We start from the raw sequence: 25,245 nt of genomic DNA on the forward strand, positions 1-25,245 counted from the left end.
TTACAGAATGTGTTTCCCAGTCTATGTGTGGAAAGTTGAAATCTCCCACAATCACTACCTTGTGCTTACTACTAATATCTGCTATCTCCTTACATATTTGCTCTTCCAATTCTCGTTCCCCGTTTGGCGGTCTATAATACACCCCTATAAGAGTTGCTACACCTTTCCCACTTCTCAATTCCACCCAAATAGCCTCCCTAGATGAGCCCTCCAATCTATCCTGCCAAAGCACTGCTGTAATATCTTCCCTGACTAGCAATGCAACACCTCCACCTCTTGCCCCTCCAATTCTATCACACCTGAAGCAGTGAAATCCTGGAATATTTAGTTTCCAATCACAGCCCTCCTGCAACCACGTTTCACTGATCGCCACAACATCATACTTCCAGGTGTCTATCCAGATTCTAAGCTCATCAACCTTTCTTACAATGCTCCTAGCATTAAAATATGCACATTTAAGAAAACCCCCGACTCTTATTCTCTGTTTATTTCCTTTTTTTTCTTTCTCCTCTTGTGTCCGAGTGCTTCCCATTTCTGCTTCCTGCCTCCCATTCTGTCTACTACAGAATGGTTGGTGGTGGTTGCTTTGAAATGATCCTCGATACCCCTACTCTGAGCAAAAGACTGTGCGTCTCTACCTGATCTATTCCTCTCATGATTGTGTACACCTATACAAGATCTCCCCTCATCCTCCTGCGCTCCATGGAATAGAGACCCAGCCTACTCACCCTCTCCCTATAGCTCACACCCTCTAGTCCTGGCAATATCCTTGTAAATATTTTCTGAACCCTTTCAAGCTTGACAATATCTTTCCTATATCATGGTGCCCAGAACTGAACACAATATTCTAAATGCGATCTCACCACCGTCTTATACAACTGTAACATGACCTCCCAACTTCTATACTCAATACTCTGACTAATGAAGGCCAAAGTGCCAAAAGCCTTTTTGACCACCTTATTTATGTGCAACTCGACCTTCAAGGAGCCATGCACCTGTACTCCTAGATCCCTCTGCTCTATAACACTATCCAGAGGCCTACTATTTGCTGCGTAGTCCTGCCCTTTTCAACATCCCAAAATGCACACCTCACACTTTTCTATATTAAATTCCATCAACCATTCCTCTACTTACCTGGCCAATCGATCCAGATCCTGCTGCAATCCTTCAGAACCATCTTCACTATCTGCAAAACCACTAACTTTTGCATCATCAGCAAATTTGCCAAACTTGCCCTGTATGTTATCATCCAATTCATTAATGTTTAAAGGATTTATTTTCAGGATATTGGTTAAAGGATAAATATTGGCCAGGAAACAAGGAAGAATTCTCCTAAGCTACTTAATATGCTGCCACAAAATCCATAATGACACCAAAGGTTAGAGGGAGCCTTAAGGGCCTGTCCCACTGGGTGATTTTGCCGGCGTCACATCAGTCGGCAAAAGATTTTGAACATTTCAAAATCCAGTGGCGACAAGAAAACACCACGCGTTATACGTCATCACGCATGTCACCGCCGCGTCATACATCATCACGCCTCGTCGCCGCTGTCATACATCATCACGCCTCGTCGCCGCCGCGTCATACATCATCACGCCTCGTCGCCGCCGCGTCATACATCATCACGCCTCGCTGCCGCGTCATACATCATCACGCCTCGTCACCGCCGTGTCATACATCATCACGCCTCGTCGCCGCCGCATCATACATCATCACGCCTCGTCGCCGCCGCATCATACATCATCACGCATGTCACCGCCATGTCATACATCATCACGCCTCGTCGCCGCCGCGTCATACATCATCACGCCTCGTCGCCGCCGCGTCATACGGCATCACATGCGTCACCACCGCGTCATACATCATCACGCCGCGTCACCGCGTCGTCTCGCCGCATATTTTTCAGTGACCTGATACGTCAGTCAATGATGCCGGCAGTCGCCAAAAAAAAATCGCCAAGTGGGACAGGCCCTTTAGTACAATCTCTCCCTGCACTGGACTTAGAATAAAAGCTCAGATTTCATGCTGTCATCTCACAAATCTACCCATAACCCACCACCTCTACTGGTCTGAACAAGGGTCTTGACATTCAGATTCAAATTCAATTTTAATCGTCATTGTAAGTGTACAGTACAGAGACAACGAAATGCATTAATGGATGGAGGAATGGATGGAGGACACCCATTCCTCCCCTCCAGAGATGTTGCTCGTTCCCACTGAGTTACTCCAGCATTTTGTGTCTATCCACCACCTTTCATCTTCTGACTCGGAGGGGCGAGTGTCACCATTGATCTGTATTTGGCATCGTACTTCCCTGCACTGAGTAGTTGGGAATGCCATTAACACTAAGAATACATTCTGGATTCTACTTGATCATTTGGAGTCTTGTTTAGTTTCGTTTAGAAATACAGCACGGAAAACGAGCCCTTCGGTCCGCAGAGTCCACATGGACCAGCAATCCCCGCACACCAACATAGAAACATAGAAACATAGAAAATAGGTGCAGGAGTAGGCCATTCGGCCCTTCGAGCCTGCACCGCCATTCAATATGATCATGGCTGATCATCCAACTCAGTATCCTGTACCTGCCTTCTCTCCATACCCCCTGATCCCCTTAGCCACAAGGGCCACATCTAACTCCCTCTTAAATATAGTCAATGAACTGGCCTCAACGACCTTCTGTGGCAGAGAATTCCACACATTCACCACTCTCTGTGTGAAAAATGTTTTCCTCATCTCGGTCCTAAAAGATTTCCCCCTTATCCTTAAACTGTGACCCCTTGTCCTGGACTTCCCCAACATCGGGAACAATCTTCCTGCATCTAGCCTGTCCAACCCAACACTATCCTACACACACACACACACACACACACACACACACACACACACACACACACACACACACACACACACACACACACACACACACACACACACACACACACACACACACACACACACACACACACACACACACACACACACACACACACACACACGGGACAATTTACAATTTTTACCGGAGCCAATTAACCTACACACCTGTACATCTTTGGGCTGCGGGAAGAAACCAGAGCACCCGGAGAAAACCCACGCAGGTCACAGTGAGAATGTAAAAACTCCGTACAGACAGCACCCGTGGTCAGGATCCATCCTGGGTCCCTGGTGTTGTAAGGCAGCAACTCTACCACCGCACCACAGTGCCTCCCTTTGGTCGAGTCCTATGGAGTTAAGTAGAGGATTTTTGTTCTATCCACATACTTTCTTTATGGGGTTGAGGAGAGGGAAAAATCTTCAAAATAGGAGTGAAGATGAGAATCTTTTTTTTTTCACATAATGGAATGAAATATGAGAGAGTGCATAGAGAGATCTGAAGTATGAAAGTCTTTCTTAGAAATTTAATGACATATATCTCAGAAGATCAGTCCTGTTATAATCACAAAGAAAGCTCAACAACACATCTATTTCCTTAGAAGGTTGAGGAGATTCTGTACCTCCATGGTATATAGCAATGTTACAAAATTTTGAAATTAAAAAAATCAAGTGTGCAATTTATCCCATCAGATAAAGCATAACAATAAGTTTAATTTGACACCTAATTCACTTTCATATCTCAAGTAATAAAACAGTTATGGCCATTTTCATACTTGGAAATTAGCATCTTGTTCCCTATTGATTTTCTATGGACATAACAAAAAAAGCTGTGAACATGGACAGTCAAAAGCCCATAACCTTCTTAAAAATTAAGAGAACTGAATGAAATTTTCAGTTATCATAGATTGAACCATTCTGAAACAAATGTAAAATAATCTTACTTGGATGACCTGAAATTAAAGCATATAATTAGTTAGTTACCCAAGTGTAGCTAATTTCAAACTTCAATTACTAGATCTAAACATCTATCTATTTCTTAATAAATGATTAACATTTTTAAATAGCCTAAGTGTTCAAATAATATTCACAAATAATTCACAATAAAACATGATTTTAAAATCTCATTTACATCAATTTATAGGCCAAATGGAAGGAATTTTGTGTTCAATTGCTGTAAATTAAAGTCTATTTTAAATCAGCTTTCTAGTGGGTTCCTGTGAACGCGCTGGTTTAGAACTTCACATTGCACTGGATTTGTGCCCTCAAATGCCCAGAAAAATACTGCGGAATATAAAGAGCCCAAAATGAGCTACTTGCTATAGTAAACTTTGTATAAAGGGGTCTTAAGAAGCCCCTTTTAATGTAAAAATAAGGTACATACCTTTAATTGTTTGCTTTATAAAACCCTGGGGCTGCGAGAGGTTGCGGGTTGAGAGAGTGATTTTAAAACTATTATAACTATTATTCGAGGCCTATAAAACTAATAATACCTTTTGCGACGGGGTCTTTCAGCGATTTTTCATTAATGATTTACTAGGCTGAACATCTTCGATTGGAACAGCCTAGTAAAAATCGGGTTTTAAACCCGCCCCTTCAAAACAGCGCCAGAATCGCGCACACGGGCTGCGGCAGATTCTCAGCGAAGATTCAGGTAGGTTTTGCAACATACCTATAGTATAGTGGCTGTTTGCATCGCGGCCTGGCTTGGTAAGTCAAACGCCCAGGAATGAAGGAGGCTGCAGAAAATGGTGAACGTTGCCTGGTCCAGAATGGGTTTTGACCAGCACACCATCGAAGGGATCAACAGCAGGTGCTGCATTGAAAAGGCATCTAATACCATTAAAGACCCACATCTCTCTGGCCAAGCTCTCATCTCTCACCAGAAAGGTGGCAGGTAGTCTGAGAACCGTGATCTCCACGTGCAAGGGTAGATTCTTCCCACCGACCATCAATTTTGTGTACCACCCTGACCACGGCCCTACCTCACCAACAATCTACTGCTCACTTTGGATTTGCACTGGTTAGCTGGTATTACTGATTATTAATTTATTGATTATTGTAAATGTATTTGTTGTGCTACCATGTTAATGAGTCTGCAAATGCTGGAATCATAACTAAAGCACCAATACAATGGGTCGGTGGAGGGAATGGAGGGATGTTGTTTCACGTTGGGAACCTTCTTCAGACTGATGATAGTCGGCAGTGGGTCACCTTGCGACGGAGCTTGATGTCAATCGTCTGACATCGGTCTGAGTGTGAAGACAGGCCCCAACCTGAACCATGGTCTTTACATCCCTCCACAGATGCTGCCTGACCCGCCGAGCTCCTCCAGCACTTTGTGCGTTTGCATAATGGGCCTGTCCCATGTACGCAATTTTTTTTGGCGGCTTGCCGGCACCCGTCACTGCCGTTGCAGGTCGCCGAAAATTCTCAACATGTTGAAAACCCAGTGGCAACCAGAACAAGGTACGACTCTTTGGGCGACCACTCACGGCCACGCACCCCGCGACATGTTGCCAGGGTGTCGCCTGTATGGTCGCGAGTCGTCTCCTCTGTCGCCCAAAGAGTCGTAGCGTCTTTCTGGTCAATGTTCAATTTTCAACATGTTGAAAATCAAGTCAAGTCAAGTCAAGTCAAGTCAAGTTTATTTGTCACATACACATACGAGATGTGCAGTGAAATGAAAGTGGCAATGCTCGCGGACTTTTGTGCAAAAGACAAACAACAAAACAACCAAACAAATTATAAACACAATCATAACACACATATTCTTTTACATAATAAATAATGGAAGGAAAAACGTTCAGTAGAGTTAGTCCCTGGTGAGATAGGCGTTTACAGTCCGAATTGCCTCTGGGAAGAAACTCCTTCTCAACCTCTCCGTTCTCACCGCATGGCAACGGAGGCGTTTGCCTGACCGTAGCAGCTGGAACAGTCCGTGGCAGGGGTGGAAGGGGTCTCCCATGATTTTATTTGCTCTGGAGTTGCACCTCCTGTTGTATAGTTCCTGCAGGTGGGTGAGTGAAGTTCCCATAGTGCGTTCGGCCGAACGCACTACTCTCTGCAGAGCCTTCTTGTCCTTGGCGACCTGCAATGACCTATGATGGGTGCCGCCAGTTCGGCGAAAAATGTTCGGCGACCTGCAATGACCTATGATGGGTGCCGCCAGTTGCCGAAAAAGTTGGGTAAGTGGGACAGCCCCATAACACTAATATAATGACTGCATGACAATGATCTCCTGTTATTCAGTCTAAATGAACTGAACAAATTCGGTATAGAATCACGGGATGTTTGCTGCACAGAGACAGATGGACGTAAAATCTCTTGATGAAACAGTGCGTTTTGAATCAGTTTGCATTTCTCCTGTTCGCAGGGATCTCTGCCAACTGTGGTTGAATATATTCCCAGGGTTTCAACTGCATAACTTCCTGTCTCCAACCATCTTATTCCCACCCACTTGCCATTTATTGCCCAGCAAGCTCTTCCTTCTGCTCGGCCATCTCCTTTACAAGTTAAAACCCCTATAACTTGTATTCTTGTGGACAGTCCTGGAGATTTACCTTCTGGGGGAAGTATAGACCAGACCTGGAGGATTGGCAATCCCTTCCCACCCCTTCTGCCCTCACCCCCCCCTCAGTTACATCAGTGGCACGATGAAGTTTAAACCTGAAGACAGGCGCCGATTCACTTTTGGGAAAACAAGTGAAATTGTGCATGAAAAGGGTCGAACAGAGAGTTCTCACAGATAATCTGCTGCAAACTCCTGCTGCTGCATTCTGAAGGCAAATGGAAAATCTGTGGAGCAGAAACAGACTGGCAACGAGAGCTTTGACATTTTCCAGTTAAACGCATCAATGAAAATCGACAGTCACATGAGTAACAAAGGAAAAATATACCCTTCGTGGGAGCGACCCATTTAATTATCATGTCAGCTTGTGTCTCTGGTGACATATTTATTAAATGTGGAGGTGCTGGTGTTTGGAAATATAGTCACTGTTACGCTAGACTGGATTACAACAAAACCCTTGCAGCAAGGGCCAGGAATAAGGTTTTCCCAATGACATCAAATTTATTGGTTTTCCACTCAGCTGGTGATAGACTAATTTGGAACTTGAGGTCACATTGGAAACCACAGACTGGATATTAACCTGGGTGAAAGCACAACAAATGAAACAACATTAGATCTAAAGTTTTCGGTACATACAATGGAATGAATTAAAGAGGTTTGAGCTCGTATGATCATCTCGAAGCACTTCATAATTCGTAAAACGCAATCACCGTTCTGGGGAAAATGAGAGGCAACTCCCCCTAAAACAATAACGAAGTTGCTCGCAGACAATGGCACCAAACTTATTCAGATGGCTAATGTGCAACTTTAGTTCCGTAGCAATGTTATTAATATTTGTGACTAAGGTCATATAGGATATCATATTGTGTAGGAAGAATTCTGATGCTGGTTTAAGCTCAGCAGGTCAGGCAGCATCTCTGGGACTCTGGGCAGTGAAGAAAGCGAATGGTATGTTAGCATTCATAGCAAAAGGATTTGAGTATAGGAGCAGGGAGGTTCTACTGCAATTCTACAGGGTCTTGGTGAGACCACACCTGGAGTATTGCATACAGTTTTGGTCTCCAAATCTGAGGAAGGACATTCTTGCCATAGAGGGAGTACAGAGAAGGTTCACCAGACTGATTCCTGGGATGACAGGACTTTCATATGAGGAAAGACTGGATAGACTCGGCTTGTACTCGCTAGAATTTAGAAGATTGAGGGGGGATCTTATAGAAACTTACAAAATTCTTAAGGGGTTGGACAGGCTAGATGCAGGAAGATTGTTCCCGATGTTGGGGAAGTCCAGAACAAGGGGTCACAGTTTAAGGATAAGGACCGAGACGAGAAAAACATTTTGCACACAGAGAGTGGTGAATCTCTGGAATTCTCTGCCATAGAATGTAGTTGAGGCCAGTTCATTGGGTATATTTAAGAGGGAGTTAGATGTGGCCCTTGTGGCTAAAGGGATCAGGGGGTATGGAGAGAAGGGAGGTACAGGATACTGAGTTGGATGATCAGCCATGATAATATGGAATGGCGGTGCAGGCTTGAAGGATGAAGCATGGCCTACTCCTGCACCTATTTTCTATGTTTCTATGTTTCTATTCCTTTTCACCAGAGATGCTGCCTGACTCGCTGAGTGACTCCAGCTTTTTGTGTCTATCTTAGGATATCATATTGATGAGGAGATCAGTAATCAAGCAGCTATTGCCCAACGGAAGGAAATAGTGCAGGCACCTCAAACAATCATTCTATGTGCAATGCTGTATTGCCAGTATTGCAAGTGGTGGTATTTGAACTCGCGTTTCACAAACATCAGCCCAGGATCTATATTGTGAAACCAGATATTTAATCATGAAAATTAAACTAAAGCCAACAGGCTTCTTTAAGCTGCAAGCTGTCATTGACAAATGAATTGAAAGATGGAAACAGCACACTGAGTCCACACTGACCCATCACCACAGTTTACACCAGGGAACTCAGTACACAGCCTTGAGCTGCTCCAGCAAGGAGCTGTTCTTTCCAAATTGTATCGATTGAGGTCTGCTAATGAACAGGTTGAGGTTGTTCATAAGTAATAGGGACAGAATTAGGCCATTTGGCCCATCAAGCCTGTTCCGCCATTCAATCATGGCTGATCTACCTCTCCCTCCTCACTCCATTAGAAACATAGAAATTAGGTGCAGGAGTAGGCCATTCGGCCCTTCGAGCCTGCACCGCCATTCAACTTGATCATGGATCATTCTCCTGCCTACTCGCAATAACCCCTGACACCGTTACTAATCAAGAATTTATCTATCCCTGCCTTAAAACTATCCATTGCCTTGGCCTTCACAGCTTTGTGTCACGAACAGAGGCCTAGTTCTTTGAGTTTGATGATGAGTTTGCAAGTAATGATGGTAGTCGATGAAGGTGTTTGGCCCTGTTGTCCAAGTAGTCCAGCGCAGTGTGGAGAGCCAATGAGGTAGCATCTGCTGTTGGTCTATTGTGGCTGTTGAGGAATTGTATACTTTACCAAATCTTTACCAAGGAAAGAATTGGTGCGTTTCACAACTAACCTCTCAAAGCACTTTGCCACTGGTCGTTTGCCATTGAGGCCCATCACCTTGATCATATTATGGATCATCTACATCTCTGAGACCAAGCACAGACTGGGGCACGGACATCGACAAACACCTCCGCTCTGCCTGACCTCCCAGCTGTAAGCCATTTCAATTCCCCTTGCAATTCCAATGCCGACCAGTCTGCCCTCATCTTCCTTGTTAGGCGCTCCCCCCTCCTGGTGAATGCTATCTACTTACCTTTCTCTGTTTCTCTCCTGAGTACAGGCCTCGTGGCTGTGAGTCTGGAATCAAGGGGTTCAAGGTTCCTGTACCCGATTGGCCAAGCTGCGTCAGGTGACGGGTGACTCATCTGAAGCTTAAATACCAGAGCTTCCCAGGATTCTCTCTCTTCGTCATCGACCCTGACTGATGAACAGACTGCTGGTGTGAGCTGAGGGAGGCCTGGCCACATGGCATAGAACCTTGTGTACTTTCACCATTCCTTGGTAACAAATATTGAATTGGGACGGATAAGGGCTGACCTTGGTGTTTTCATGTATTTTTGTTTCAGGGTTATATCTCTATAGGCAGGTTTTAGAGTCTCCGGTTCGATGGTCCATCACGTGACTGGCTGGAGCATTGTTAAATTGTTTGTAAGTTCATCCATATCCCTGACTGGGTTGTTTGAATCAGGTTTGGGTTTTGTGTTCCATTGTATAATTACAACTATTTTTGAACTTGAACCTGGTTTTTGCCTTGTGTTACGCGGCTCTGAAGTACCTGCATTTGGGAGCCGTAACATTCCTCCACTGCCAAAGTGATATCAGGCACAAACTGGAAAAACACCACCTCAGATTCCTCTTGGATAGCCTACAACCCAAAGAGTTAGATAGGGCTCTTAAAGATAGTGAAGTCAGGGGATGTGGGGAGAAGGCAGGAACGGGTTACTGATTGGGGATGATCAGCCATGATCACATTGAATGTCTCGCGGTGCTGACTCAAAGGGCCGAATGGCCTACTCCTGCACCTATTGTCTATTGTCTCGAACATTGAATTCTCCAAAAAATCATTTAATTGATATTTCAGTGTACTCTCTAGTCTGTTCTAATAAAATCAAAAGGCGATTCCACTATCTTGGTGGAATCCTTTTTTCTGGTTTTCTTCCTTTACTAAATCTATCATCAAGATCTTTAAAAGGTGCGACTGAGTCTATCATAGAGTCACTATGGAAGCAGGCCCATTGGTCCAACTCGTCCATGCCAACCAAGATGTCCCATCTAAGCTAGTCCCATTTGTCTGCTTTTGACCAATATCATCGCAAACCTTTCCAACCCATGCACTTGTCCAAATATCTTTTAAATATTGTTATAGGACTTGCCCCAACTACCTCCTCTGGCAGCTCATTCCATATACCCACCACCCAGAGTGAAAAATTTGCCTTTCAGGTTCCGATTAAATCTTTCACCCTCTCAACTCAACGCAACATTCTCTTGTTCTTGAAACCTCTAAAGGGTCTGTGCATTCGCCCTGTCAATTCCCCACGTGATTTTAAACACCTCTATATGATCACACAGCCTCCTGTGCTCCAAGGAATAATGTCCCATCTTCCCCAATCTCTCCCCATAGCTCAGGCCCGCAAGTCCTCCAACATTCTCGTTAATCTTCTTTACACTCTTTCACCTTAATGGCATCCTTCCTATGGCAGGGTAACCAAAAAATACTGAGCACAATACTCCAAATGTGGTCTCACTAACTGTTTTGATGGCCCTAATCAATTTATCTCTTCAAAGGTTATTCCCGTAGTGGTCATTTTCCAAGCCACTTCCTATGTCTTTGCAAACACTTAGGGTTAGTTGGCCTTGATCTAATTTAGTTTAGTTTTAGTTTAGATTAGATATATAGTGTGGAAACAGGCCCTTCGGCCCACTGAGTCTGCACCGATCAGCGATCCCCACACATTAACACTATCCTACACACACTAGGGACAATTTACACATACACAAAGCCAATTAACCTACATACCTGTATGTCTTTGGAGTGTGGGAGGAGACAGATGATTTTGGAGAAAACCCACGCGGTCACGGGGAGAACGTACAAACTTGGTACAGACAGCACCCGTAGTCGGGATCGAACCCGGGTCTCCGGCAGGCAGCAACTCTACCGCTGTGGCCGCAGGGTGTGTTAATTTAAGAAGAACATCGTGGGTAAAGAGGAGATATACAAGGTTGGCACCAGAAGGGGAGAGACTTCAATTTTGAGAGATTAGAAAAACTTCTCATTAGGATCAATAACCTATTAAACTGGGCCCCTTCTCATTAGGATCAATAACCTATTGAAAAGAGCTGAGAAACTTAGCTGTAACATTGACAAACCTATGAGGAGCTCAGGAGTTGGGAATCTAGCATTTAAATGTATTAAGGGTTAAATGTGTATTTACAGGCAATATCCCAGCATTTCAGTGCTAAGAATTATAGTTTAAACGAGGGGCTGCCAACTAGTGCAAGGTAAAACTGTTTAATGGAATCAAGAGCACATTTACCATAAGTTGGCAAGGATGTAGATTCTCAGCAGTCTGATCTCTGATTTATAACATTTAAAATTCAAATTTTCCAAAACCATGAGGCTTCGGGGAAAATCTTTGATTTGCACTCTGGGTGGGCCCACTAAATAAAAGGGGATGTTTTCTTTTGCCTGCTGAAATTTAAATCTACACATCCTGTTACTGACCCACTGTGAAAAAACAAAGGGAAATGGGAAGACTCCTGGTTGTGAAATAAAACTCTGTAATTTCAAACGTTTCAAGAAACTAATTAGTTTTGCAGCACAGGAAGAGTCTGCTCGGCCCATTGTAACCGTGACTGTTAGAACAATCTAAAAACAAGCCACATCCTCAGCCCCAAATATTTATCCAATCTTTCTCAAACAAAATGCAAACGGTGCCTGTTTCCGATACTCCCATGGCACAACATTCCTTAATCCAGCAGCCTCCGCATCTTTTAAAAACTTTTTCTTTGCCCTGTATGATAGTTTTGAATTGTTGAACACTGCCCATTCTATTTGTTTAAGAAGGAACAGCAGATGCTGGAAAATCGAAGGTAGACAAAAGTGCTGGAGAAACTCAGCGGGTGCAGCAGCATCTGTGGAACGAAGGAAAGACTGAAGTCTGAAGAAGGGTTTCGGCCCGAAACGTTGCCTATTTCCTTCACTCCATAGATGCTGCTGCACCCGCTGAGTTTCTCCAGCAGTTTTGTCTACTGCCCATTCTAGCATGGGCTCTGACTTCCCCTCCATCGAAGCGATTTACAGGCGCCGCTGCCTCATAAAGGCAGCCAGCATTATGCATCAGAGACACACACCATCCTGGCCACGCACTCATTTCACTCCTGCCATCGGGAAGAAGGTACAGGAGCCTGACAACTGTAACGTCCAGGTTCAGGAACAGCTTCTTCCCTACAGCCATCAGGCTATTAAACACTACAACCTCCAAATAAGTTCTGAACTACTTTTGTATTTTTTAGCACTATTATTGTTTGTTTATTTTTATGTGTGTATAAACACACACACACACACACACACACACACACACAGTCTTTATTTTCCCTGTTTATTATATTGTTTTCAGGGTATTATGTTTACATATTCTGAGCCATCCATGTACAGATACATGATAAAGGGATTGACGTTTAGCGCAAGATAACGTCCAGTAAAGTCCGATTAACGATTATCTGAGAGTCTTCTCTTTAGATAGCGTCCATTATTTAGCCTGCAAGTCAAGGTCATGGTTCTAAGCCCCGTCAAGGGACTTTAGCACATAATTAGGACAGACCAGTACAGAGGGAGAGCTCTCTAAAGGTGCAAAGCCCAGTTTACGCATCACCGGTTCCTCGCTCCCCTCCATTGAGTTTGTCCAAAGCAAGCGTTGTCTGCGGAGGGCGCTCAGCATCATCAAGGACTGCTCTCATCCCAACCATGGACTGTTTACCCTCCTACTATCCGGGAGGCGCTACAGGTCTGTCCGTTGCCGGACCAGCAGGTCCAGGAACAGCTTCTTCCCTGCAGCTGTCTGTTACGACTCCCGAATGCAGGTACTTCAGAGCCGCGTAACACAAGTCAAAAACCAGGTTCAAGTTCAAAAATAGTTTTAATTATTCAATCACACTCCCCCAACCTGAAAAAAATACCATCACTGATCGCATGAAATGACAATTTATTTATTGCTGCTAGCTATGTCGCGCTTCTAGGGACCGTGCTAACAGCATTTCGTTCTCTCTGTACTGTACACTAACAAAGTTGAATCTAATCTGAATCTGAATTATTACACGAAAGCATTAAGGTACAGTAAACTCCCAATTACCATACAGCCATACCAAAAAAAGCAACAAGTACACACAAGTGCATAAAAGTGGCCAGGCCTCCCTCAGCTCCACCACAGCACATTCCTCACGTTCCTCACTGTGATGGAAGGCAATAAAGTCTAGTCTTCTTCCTCTTTATTCTCCCGTGGTTGGGGCAGTCGAACTGTCCGCAGTCGGGGTGATCGAAGCCCCCGTGTTGGGGCGGTCGAAGCTCCCGTGTTGGGGTGGTCGAAGCTCCTGCGGCTTGGAGCTCCCGAAGTCGGTCTCTAACCAGGGACTGCGAGCGCCACAATGTTAAAGACCGCAGGCTCCCGTGGATGGCGCTCCAAAGTTGATCCCTCACACGGACCGCCACCTCCACGATGGTAAGTCTGCAGGCTCCCACAGTTGGAGCTCCCAAAGTCGGCCTCCAGCAGAGTCCGCCAGTTCCTTGATGTTGGGCCGCAGTGCAGACGGAGATACTGAAAAGAAATCGCATCTCTGTTGAGGTAAGAGATTTAATAAAGTTTCCCCAATCTACTGAACACCAAAACATACATCAGATTCAGATTCAGATTCAATTTTAATTGTCATTGTCAGTGTACAGTACAGAGACAACGAAATGCATTTAGCATCTCCCTTGAAGAGCGACATGGCAAACGATTTGATGAATGATTGGCAGTCACCGAGGTACGTTGTTGAGTAGGGTGACAGCCGCCGGGAAGAAGCTGTTGCTCGACCTGGTGGTGCGGCAACGGAGAGACCTGTAGCGCCTCCACGATGGTAGGAGGGTGTAAACAGTCCCATGGTTGGGCTGAGAGCAGCCTCCTTGAGTCCGCCAGTTACTTGATGTTGCGCCACTGCCGCGGAGACAGCGCTTGCTTTGGACAGACTCAATGGAGGGGAGATTTAATAAAGTTTCCCCCTCCATTGAACCCAAACACACATTTAACACATACTAAAAAAACCCAACAGAGAAGGATGGGACGAGACAGACTGTTGGCGAGGCAGCCATTGACTACCTCTAGTTGAAGGTGTTACCTTTTACATGAGCTGTTATCCTCTGGCATCTCAGCTGGACCCATGGCATCACTGAATGAACACGCTCAATATGACATGGTGAACTAAAATGAACATACATTACCTGGCCATTTATTTCATGTTTTGTGGGATCTTTACCCTACATAACCACAGTGGCTGTACCATATAAGTGCTTTCAATAACTGATTTGATTTGAGAGAAGCTAAGACCTTGTCCAAGGGTTATGGGTTAGTGCTGGAAAGCAGCATTGGGGTAAAAGATCAGCCATGAAATAAGTTTCCATCCATCACGTGACTGTTCTGATCCAACATCTCAAAGACTTGCATGTGTTGCACCTTACTTCCTCGCTTAAAATCCTCTTCAGCTTGTCTTCACTGATAGTCCTCAAATGGAGAGCTCCTTGAAATCTGGTAGTCTTTGTGGGTGCTATCCATCTTCCATTGCTGTTCCACCACTTCTATCCACCTGTTCCCCTCTGCGATTTGTTGCCCGAATCCTAACTCTAATCTTCTTCTTCCCCCTCCTGCCTCCATCTGCCCATCATCCCTCCTTGGTTCACCAGCCACTATCAGCTTCTCTATCACCCTCCCACCTAGACTCATTTCTTCCCTCTCAATGCCAATACAGGGGATTTAAACTGAAGCATCGATAATTCCTCTCCCTCCCCTACAGATGCTGGTCGACCCGCTGAGTTCTTCCAGGAGGAAAGAGGTGTGAGAGGAGGTTGTGAAACTGTCTCCGGAGAGAAGAGTCTCCTCCCATCCCCCAGCATTCGGGCTACTCATCCTTTTCCCTTTCTTGTCCCCACCACCCCCCCCGCCCCCGCCCCCGATCAGTCTGAAGAAGGGTTTCGGCCCGAAACGTTGCCTATTTCCTTCGCTCCATAGATGCTGCTGCACCCGCTGAGTTTCTCCAGCTTTTTTGTGTAACCTTCGAGTTCTTCCAGGAGATTGTTTGTAACTCCTGATTCCAGCATCTGCAGTCTCTTGTGTCTCCTTCAAATTTGAATTTTGAATTTGAATTTGATTCCTTTTTTGTCATTCAGACCTTTTGATCTGAACAAAATTACGTTGCCTGCAGTCATATACAGTAACAATAAATAACAAAACATACAATAAACACAAATTAACATCCACCACAGTGAGTTCACCAAACACCTCCTCACTGTGATGGAGGCAAAAGTCTTAGTCTCTGTCTCTTCCCTCCTTGTTCTCCCTCTGCGCTGAGGCGATTGATCCAGGCCGAAGATGCCGCTCTCCAGTCCAGCGGACCTCCGTGGTGATGTCGCCGCCACCGAAAGCCGGAACGCCGTCTCTGCTCCGAGTTGGCCCACCACAGCCTCAGCTCCGAGTCGGGTCGCTGCCAAAAGCTGGAACGCCGCCTCAGCGAGTCGGGCCACCGCTGCCTCAGCTCCGAGTCCCGCTGCCTCAGCTCCAAGTCCCGCAGCCTCAGCTACGAGTTGGCCCACCACAGCCTCAGCTCCAAGTCCCGCAGCCTCAGCTCCGAGTCCCGCTGCATCAGCTCCGAGTCCCGCTGCATCAGCTCCGAGTCCTGCAGCCACAGCTCCGAGCCCCGCTGCAACAGCTCCGAGTCCTGCTGCACCAGCTCCGAGTCCCGCTGCATCAGCTCCGAGTCCTGCAGCCACAGCTCCGAGTCCTGCTGCAACAGCTCCGAGTCCTGCTGCACCAGCTCCGAGTCCCGCTGCATCAGCTCCGAGTCCCGCAGCTGCAGCTCCGAGTCCTGCAGCCACAGCTCCGAGTCCTGCAGCCTCAGCTCCGAGTCCCGCTGCCTCAGCTCCCGAATCCGAGCCCCGCTGCAACAGCTCTGAGTCCCGCTGCAACAGCTCCGAGCCCCGCTGCAACTGCTCCGAGCTCCGAGTCCCGCTGCATCAGCTGCGAGTCCCGCTGCAACAGCTCCGAGTCCCGTTGCAACAGTTCCGAGTCCCACAGCCTCAGCTCCGGGCTGTTGCCGAAAGCTGGAACGCTGCATCAGCGAGTCGGGCCACCGCTGCCTTGGCCCCGAAGACGGCCAGCCTCGCATTGGTAAGTCCTGGCTGGCTCTGCCTCGAAGTCGGTCGCAGGTTGGAGACCGCCAGCTCCGCCATTAGGCCTCAGCGCAGACGGAGGCAGAGAAGGGAGATACGACAAGAAAAAGTCGCATTCCCCCGAAGGGAGAGACAAAAAAACATGTTTCACCCCCCCCACACATAACACAACCTAATAAACTAAAACTTAGCCAAAACAAGACAAAAAAAACAAAAAACTAAAGTAAAGACAGACGGACAGCAGGCAAGCCGCAGCTGTTAACAGCGCAACCACTTGACTGATTAGCTATTTAAAGACCAATCTTTTGCCTCCACAGAAGATTAATCTCCGAGTCCTAACCCATTCACAATCCCAGTCACAGGTCTGTTTCAGATGACATATTTATCTTTGTCTTCTTCTTCTTGTGTATAGCGTGCACAGCCTAAAGTTGTAGGCCAACTTGTTCCATTTGATCTTATTTGATTGTGCACGCTGGGTTACTGCATTCGCTGAAACAGGGTGGACCATGTGGAATTTGCAATCTTCTTTGTGATCTTTATTATCCACAATCAATGTGAATGTGAATGTGAAAGCTAATTCAATAGAGATGCCAGATTTTTATCTTTAGATTTAATAGTTAATACGCTCTCTAGCTTTAATACTCCGCAAAGTTTACAGACATCACTTCATAACATACTTTATTAACCTGCCATCACTTTTAAATTAAAAAAAATGACACGATTTTAAGACTGTCCGAAGCAGGGTCTCGACCAGAAACATCACCTGTTCCTTTTTTCCCCAGAGTTGCTGCCTGACCCACTGAATTACTCCAGGTTTTTGTGTCTATCTTCGGTTTAAACCAGCCATCATTGGCTCGGACCTCCCTTCCATCGAGGGGATTTATCACAGTCGCTGCCTCAAAAAGGCTGGCAGCATCATCAAAGACCCACACCATCCTGGCCACACACTCATCTCCCTGCTACCTTCAGGTAGAAGGTACAGGAGCCTGAAGACTGCAACAACTAGGTTCAGGAATAGCTACTTCCCCACAGCTATCAGGCTATTAAACCTGGCTCGGACAAAACTCTGAACGTTAATAACCAATTATCTGTAATTTGCACTTTATCATTTTATTTATTCATGTGTGTATATATTTATATTATAGTATATGGACACATTGATCTGTTTTGGAGTAAATGCCTACTATGTTCTGTGTGCTGAAGCAAAGCTATAATGTCATTGTCCCATCAGGGACACATGACAATAAACTCACTTGAACTTGAACTTGCATCTGCATTTCCTTCCTACACAAGACTTTAATTGCTTAAAAACCTATATTGGAATTTATTTAAAAAACGTAATGATTTACAATTCAACTGGAGGCTGAATTGGGGAAAATGTGCCCACTAAGTTAATAATCTGCAGTTCATATCCCAAATGGCAGTTAGAAAGAGGCCATAGAACTATTGGGGTTGCGAATAAACCAAACCAATTCACTGGCGCCTTTTTGGGAAATATTCAGTCTGCTCGGGTTCGACCCAAATGGCACAGCAATGTAAAGGTATGAGAACTCACGAATGGAAAATATATTCTGACATCGCTAACCATACCTGATGATGAATTAAAATAAACTCAAAGAATGTTTTCTTTTATCAGATCTTCCTTAAATAAAACCAGATTCCCAGAAACTAGCTGGAAATGAAATATCTATTAATCTCCACGAATCTCCGGTTTACACATGGTCTTATTATTTCAACGGTTTGAGATCTGCTCGTACTTTAAGGTGATAATAATCAACAAAAGTTCAAGCTACTGTATCTTGCAAAGGTTCACCCTCTTTAACTTGTCAGCAGATAGAAGTTAAAGAACATCACAAACTAGGAGTAACTGGCACAGAAAAGCAAAGAGGCCTCCGTCACTTTTTCTCACAGGAAACCCTTTTTCCCCCACAGAGAGTGGCGAGTCTGTGGAATTCTCTGCCTCAGGCGAAGGCGGTGGAGGTAGGTTCCCTGGATGCTTTCAAGAGAGAGTAGATAGGGCTCTTAAAAATAGCGGAGTCAGGGGGTATGGGGAGAAGGCAGGGACGGGGTACTGATTGGGGATGATCAGCCATGATCACATTGAATGGCGGTGCTGGCTCGAAGGGCCGAATGGCCTACCCCTGCACCTATTGTCTATTGTCTATTGACACCTCTTCTCCATAGCACCCAATTCATTGATCATTCAAAAGTGCATTTACTTTCACTTTAAAGTGATTTGAGTCTCAATAAGCCCTTGGGCTAGAGAATTCCAGAGTTTTATCACCCCCTTTTGAGAAGTTGTTCCTGTGCACCTCATCCTTAAGTGACCGTCCCCTAATTTTACATAGAATGGTCCAGCACAGGACTAGGTCATTCAGCCCCAAATGTCTGTGCCGAACATGATGCCAAAATTAACTGATCTCATCTGTTGCTTGTACATGATCCATATCGACCCCCCACCCTCCAATTCCCTTCATATCCACATGCTATCTAACCTTCATATACCACTATTGTATTTGCCTCTACCAGCACCCTTGACAGCATGTTACAGCTACCAACCAATGTCAGTGGGAAAAAAAAAAAAAAAAATTGCCACATTTTTCTCCTTTAAACTCTGTGCCTCTCATCTTAAACCCTGCCCTCTAGTCTGTCACATTTCTATCCTAGGAGAGGGTTTATGACTGTCCACACTATCGTTGGCTCTCATGTAATTTATATACATCTCTATCAGGCCTCCCCTCAAGCTCTGGCATTCCTTGTCCACGCTTGTCCAACCTCGCCTTGTAGCTAATGCCACCTAATGCAGGCGCCATCCTGGTTGTCATCCAATTGAAAAGACTAGGCTTGTATTCACTGGAGTTTAGAAGGATGAGGAGGGAGATCTTATAGAAACATATAAAATTATAAAAGGACTGGACAAACTAGATGCAGCAAAAATGTTCCCAATGTTGGGTGAGTCCAGAACCAGCTTAGAATAAAGAGGAGGTCATTTAAGACTGAGGTGAGAAAAAACTTTTTCTCCCAGAGAGTTGTGAATTTATGGAATTCCCTGCCACAGAGGGCAGTGGAGGCCAAGTCACTGGATGGATTTAACATTATTAGGTGCAGGAGTAGGCAATGGTTCTGAACTTAAAGAAAGGTAACTTTGAGGGTATGAGACGTGAATTGGCCAAGATTGACTGGCAATTAATTCTAAAAGGGTTGACGGTGGATATGCAATGGAAGACATTTAAAGACTGCATGGATGAACTACAAAAATTGTTCATCCCAGTTTGACAAAAGAATAAATCAGGGAAGGTAGTACATCCATGGATAACAAGGGAAATCAGGCATAGTATCAAAGCGAAGGATGATGCGTACAAATTAGCCAGAAAAAGCAGCATACCGGAGGACTGGGAGAAATTCAAAGACCAGCAGAGGAGGACAAAGGGCTTAATTAGGAAAGGAAAAATAGATTATGAAAGAAAACTGGCAGGGAACATAAAAACTGACTGCAAAAGTTTTAATAGATATGTGAAAAGAAAGAGATTAGTTAAAACAAATGTAGGTCCCTTGCAGTCAGAAACAGGGGAGTTGATCATGGGGAACAAGGATATGGCGGACCAATTGAATAACTACTTTGGTTCCGTCTTCACTAAGGAAGACATAAATAATTTGCCGGAAATAGCAGGGGACCGCGGGTCAAAGGAGTTGGAGGAATTGAGTGAAATCCAGGTTAGCCGGGGAAGTGGTGTTGGGTAAATTGAATGGATTAAAGGCCGATAAATCCCCAGGGCCAGATAGGCTGCATCCCAGAGTACTTAAGGAAGTAGCTCCAGAAATAGTGGATGCATTAGTAATAATCTTTCAAAACTCTTTAGATTCTGGAGTAGTTCCTGAAGATTGGCGGGTAGCAAACGTAACCTCACTCAAGAGAGAGTTAGATAGAGCTCTAGGGGCTAATGGAATCAAGGGATATAGGGAGAAGGCAGGCATGGATAATTGATAGGGGACGATCAGCCAGGATCACAATGAATGGCGGTGCTGGCTCAAAAGGCCGAATGGCCTCCTCCTGCACCTATTTTCTATGTTCCTATGTAAATGTCTTCTGCACCATCTCCAAAGCCTACGCATCCTTCCTTTAATGGGGCGACCAGAAATGCATGCAATACTCCAAAAGCGGCCTTACCAAAATCTTATAGAGCTGCACCAGGACTTCCTAACCCTTCTACCCAGTGCCCTAACCAAGAAAGACAAGCATACCATAGACCTTTTATACCATTATTGTGTTGCCACTTTCAGGGAGTAATAGACTCGGGACACCAAGATACCTCTGCACGTCAAAGCGTCTTTCCATCAACCGTATACTTTCTCTTTACATTCAACCTCCCCAATTGCAACCCCACCTCACACTTGCTCTCACAATCAACAATGTCTCCTCATTTGAGATTGAACATCTACCCTGGCATTGCCCACAACGAGCATATATGTCTCAGTAAGGTTACTCCTAATCTCTCTAAACTCCAAAGATCTAATGTCCACAGCTGATCATGACAGGACAATTCTCTATTTCCTGGTCATTCGCATTTGGACTGCCCACAGTGCCAGCATATCATTTTTATTTTAAACTAGACCAAGTGCAGACCAGTTGGGTCTGCTCCACAACGCAGCCGTTCCCTACCCGTAGCCCCCATGGGAGACGTGGCCCTCCAACTCAAGCCGTTCCCGAACAGAAGATTCCAGCAGTCAGCAGTGCGGCTGTTTTTAAATGGCATCTTTCAGACGAGAGGCGGGCGCCAGCAGTCGTTATGGTCGCTGGCCAGCAGGAGGCGACAAAATGAGTGAGTGGGGGGGAAAGGATTTAATTAAAAACGTGTACATAAACACAACAAAATGTAATGAGGAGTGGATACTTGGAATGAAAAGTGAAATCTCTACCGAAATGGAAACAATCTCGGCGTTTCTGGGTCTGGTGTTGGCGTAGCAACGAATCAAAGGCTGGCACCCACAAGTCAGGCAGAAACACACACACACAAACACACACACACACACACACACACACACACACGCACACACACACACACACACACACCCACAACCAGCCAGCCAGCCCCAGTTTTAATGATAGATAGATAGATAGATAGATAGATAGATAGATAGATAGATAGATAGATAGATAGATAGATAAGGGGATAAAAATTGTGCACAGAACTCCAGATATGAACTCTGTGATATATCTGGCAAGATACCTGAAGACACCGACAACACTTTACACTCTAAATGAAAACACATTGCTTTCTGTTAAATAAATAATACATTTAATTAAGTCAATATACAACACTATACAAAAAACAGTGAATTCCAATAAAGTAGAACTATTAAGAAAGGTCCTTTCTTTTACAAAAATATCACTACAATATGGTATTGACTACTTTTAACATATCTGGGAAAATACTGTCAACATAATATGGGAAAAATCCACACAACATTGGAATGTATGTATTACAGTAACATACTGCCTTTGTTCTTAAATAAATGGATCAGAGCCAAATTGATTGTGACCCAAGTTTTCAGTACATTTCTATGATGACCAGGAGTACAGAAACATTCTGTCAACTTTACAAGGCAGTGGTGTTTTGCATGATTAACAGGTTGCAAAGTGATTCTAACATGGGGCATAAACAGCATTACCTAGATAGGTAATAGTATTTTTAAGATCACATCGGTTGCTGAAATGGTCTGCTCTAAGTGTACTCGGAAATTTAATCCTTGGATTGATTAATGGTCAACTTCCCCAGACCGTTGTTTTAATCAAAAGTATTGGTAGCGGCAGAGGTGAAAATATTCTTACCGTCAAGATTTATCAATCATCGTTCAAATACAATGAGGTGTATTGCAAGCAACTTTACCTAGGGTGAAATAGAACTTTACGTTTAATACAAGGTGAGGCCACTGTGTGGGCAGCCTATTGACAAACACAACATAACTAACTAATGAAAGGTGTACAGTTCCCACAGGTGAAAATGGGATGGCAAAGCTTCTTGCAAATGGCTTGTAAAGGCACATTGCCCTGAAATGGATCACTATGCACAGGAAGTACAAGAAAAATAAGAGTGTTCCTTAAGAACTAAAAAAAAATGTCAAATACTTCCCTATGAAAACGAGACCCAATTGATAATGTTAGCAAGATAACTAAAAATAAAAGATTTATCAATATATGAATAAATTATATTTTTAACAATGGTTACTATGTGTTACATTCATCCTTATGGTATTTTTTAATACATGCTGATAGACTAATCTATGTTCTGGTTCATAACATCAACATTTGGTGTCCCACAGTAAAGCTAATCTTGCTTTGACAGAGGAAGCAATTCACTAAACCATTTGTGCTTTGAGTTGATGGCTCCATTACTGATGGTTCATCATGGTAGCTCATATCTGCAGCACCACAGGACAAGGCGAGCCGAAATATTTCCAAGTCCGGTAAAGAGGAAACAGAAGTCCATTTCAGCTAATGACAAAACAATAATTCTGATGTTTATATTTCTTATGCAGCAGAGTAATGGCAGTGGTGTTTCAAATCTTCTTGGATTATTTCTCAAATGTCATTATGAATGAATAAAAAGATAAAGTAGGCCTGTGCTTTGTGATGGGTAGTCTTTTGTGTAGCCAGGAGCTTCACGTTTCCCCCAGGCCATGCAGGCATCGGGGACGAGGATATCATCAAAGTGATTAGAAACCCTAAAGAGATTTGCACGTGTATCAGTTCAGACGAAGGGAGTCCTCAACTGTTGCTTCGTTGTGTCAACTCGAAAATGTCCACCGCCATTCTTCTGCAATGTAGAGAGCAGAGTAGTGGTGGGGGAGAGACATGGCACAGCCCACAAGCAGGGACTTTTATTTATCTTGCTTTCATGCCGCTGTTGCCCGCTCCTCACGACTGATGGTAATGGTGGTAGTGATGGTGGTGATGGTGCTCGTGGTGGTGATGGTGCTCGTGTCTCTGGACCACCGGCATGACGTAGCCCTCGCTGGGGATGATCGGCGGCAGGTCGCGTACGAATTCCTGCTCCAGTGCCAGGGGCTGGACGTGGGCCGTCTTCAGCGGGGAGTGGCCGGTGTCTTTCATTCTTTGCCGGTACTTTTTGTGGCTGTGTTGTTGTTGCTGCTGTTGTTGTTGCTGCTGCTGTTGTTGCTGCTGCTGCTGCTGCTGCTGGAAATGATAATGGTCATGGCCCGGGTGGGCAGGCTGGGAGTGGTAGTGGACGCCTTTCCCCGCCTTATTCCCGCTACTCTGGCCAGGTGCGTTGGAAACCTTGCTCGCCCCCTTGGGAGACTTCCCGAGCAACTTCTCCTGGCACTTCAGCCGCTGGTGAGCTTCGCTTGAGCGGAGCTCGCCGGCACTGGCTGGAGAGGGCTGGTCCTGGAGGAGTTGCGATCGACGCTGGTGGCAGCCATGGGTCTCCGATTCCTGGGATCGAGACCGGCTTTGAGAGTGAGGGGGTTTTCCATGGTGTTCTTGCCTGGTCTGCAATGGAGGGGACCCTGCATGGGAAGAAACAAACCAAGTGAGACGGGCTGACTGGGGGACACAAAAATAGCTGAGGATTCCTGGTATAACCAATAACTCTTTGTGCTAATCAAATGAAACTTATCACATCTAGCGATTTCATTTCCCAAATGATTGGTCAGATAGTAGTGAATCTGTGGAATTATTTTCCATTGAAGGCTGTGGAGGCCGTCAATAGATATTTTTAAGGCAGAGATTATTGATTTGAACGGGTGTCAGGGGTAGTGGGGAGAAGGCAGGAGAATGGGGTTAAGAGCGAATGATAGATCAGCCATGGCAGAATAGACAATGGGCTGAATGGCCTAATTCTACTCCTAGAACATATAATTGTATGATAGAAACATAGAAACATAGAAATGAGGTGCAGGAGTAGGCCATTCGGCCCTTCGAGCCTGCACCGCCATTCAATATGATCATGGCTGATCATCCAACTCAGTATTCCGTACCTGCCTTCTCTCCATACCCCCTGATCCCCTTAGCCACAAGGGCCACATCTAACTCCCTCTTAAATATAGCCAATGAACTGGCCTCAACTACCCTCTGTGGCAGAGAGTTCCAGAGATTCACCACTCTCTGTGTGAAAAAAGTTCTTCTCATCTCGGTTTTAAAGGATTTCCCCCTTATCCTTACGCTGTGACCCCTTGTCCTGGACTTCCCCAACCTTGGGAACAATCTTCCTGCATCTAGCCTGCCCAACCCCTTAAGAATTTTGTAAGTTTCTATACGATCCCCTCTCAATCTCCTAAATTCTAGAGAGTACAAACCAAGTCTATCCAGTCTTTCTTCATAAGACAGTCCTGACATCCCAGGAATCAGTCTGGTGAACCTTCTCTGCACTCCCTCTATGGCAATAATGTCCTTCCTTAGATTTGGAGACCAAAACTGTACGCAATACTCCAGGTGTGGTCTCACCAAGACCCTGTACAACTGCAGTAGAACCTCCCTGCCATGTGGAAGCTTCAATTACTTCCAAGTGGAGCAGGCTTATCTAATGAGGTTACCTAGAGTAGCTACATCCAATATTGTAAACCTTGCCTGCTGAGTTATTTCATCAGTATTACAAAGGAAAACATACAATGATTTCCTTTATCTATTCAAGCCTTCTTTAATGGAACTGGAAATAATTGGAGATGATTTTCATTTAATCTGCATTCCTTCCTATTGCAAACCTGAGTTTTTGTTCAGTCTGTTGCTGCATCTTTAGTTGTACTCAGTAGAGAAAAGGGACATTAATCAGAAAGTTAACTTAGTTCATGTCCCTGTAGTTTTGGTTTAGTTTAGAGAGACAGCGTGGAATCAAGACCTTT

The 25,245-nt window shown here is 44.9% G+C and overlaps 1 protein-coding gene across 1 annotated transcript in view; it reads right to left on the bottom strand.

Annotated features, from left to right (window-relative positions):
• Window positions 1-21,660: 21,660 nt before the first annotated feature.
• The window catches only part of nkd2b (NKD inhibitor of WNT signaling pathway 2b), a 170,833-nt gene continuing 167,248 nt past the window's right edge, over window positions 21,661-25,245 (bottom strand). The window contains exon 9 of the mRNA XM_055651305.1: window positions 21,661-23,913. Within this exon, the coding sequence (XP_055507280.1) occupies window positions 23,303-23,913 (611 nt within the window). The 3' untranslated portion in view covers window positions 21,661-23,302. The remainder of the gene's footprint in view (window positions 23,914-25,245) is intronic.

Source organism: Leucoraja erinacea, chromosome 2 (genome assembly GCF_028641065.1).
Source record: "Leucoraja erinacea ecotype New England chromosome 2, Leri_hhj_1, whole genome shotgun sequence".
Taxonomy (NCBI): domain Eukaryota; kingdom Metazoa; phylum Chordata; class Chondrichthyes; order Rajiformes; family Rajidae; genus Leucoraja; species Leucoraja erinaceus.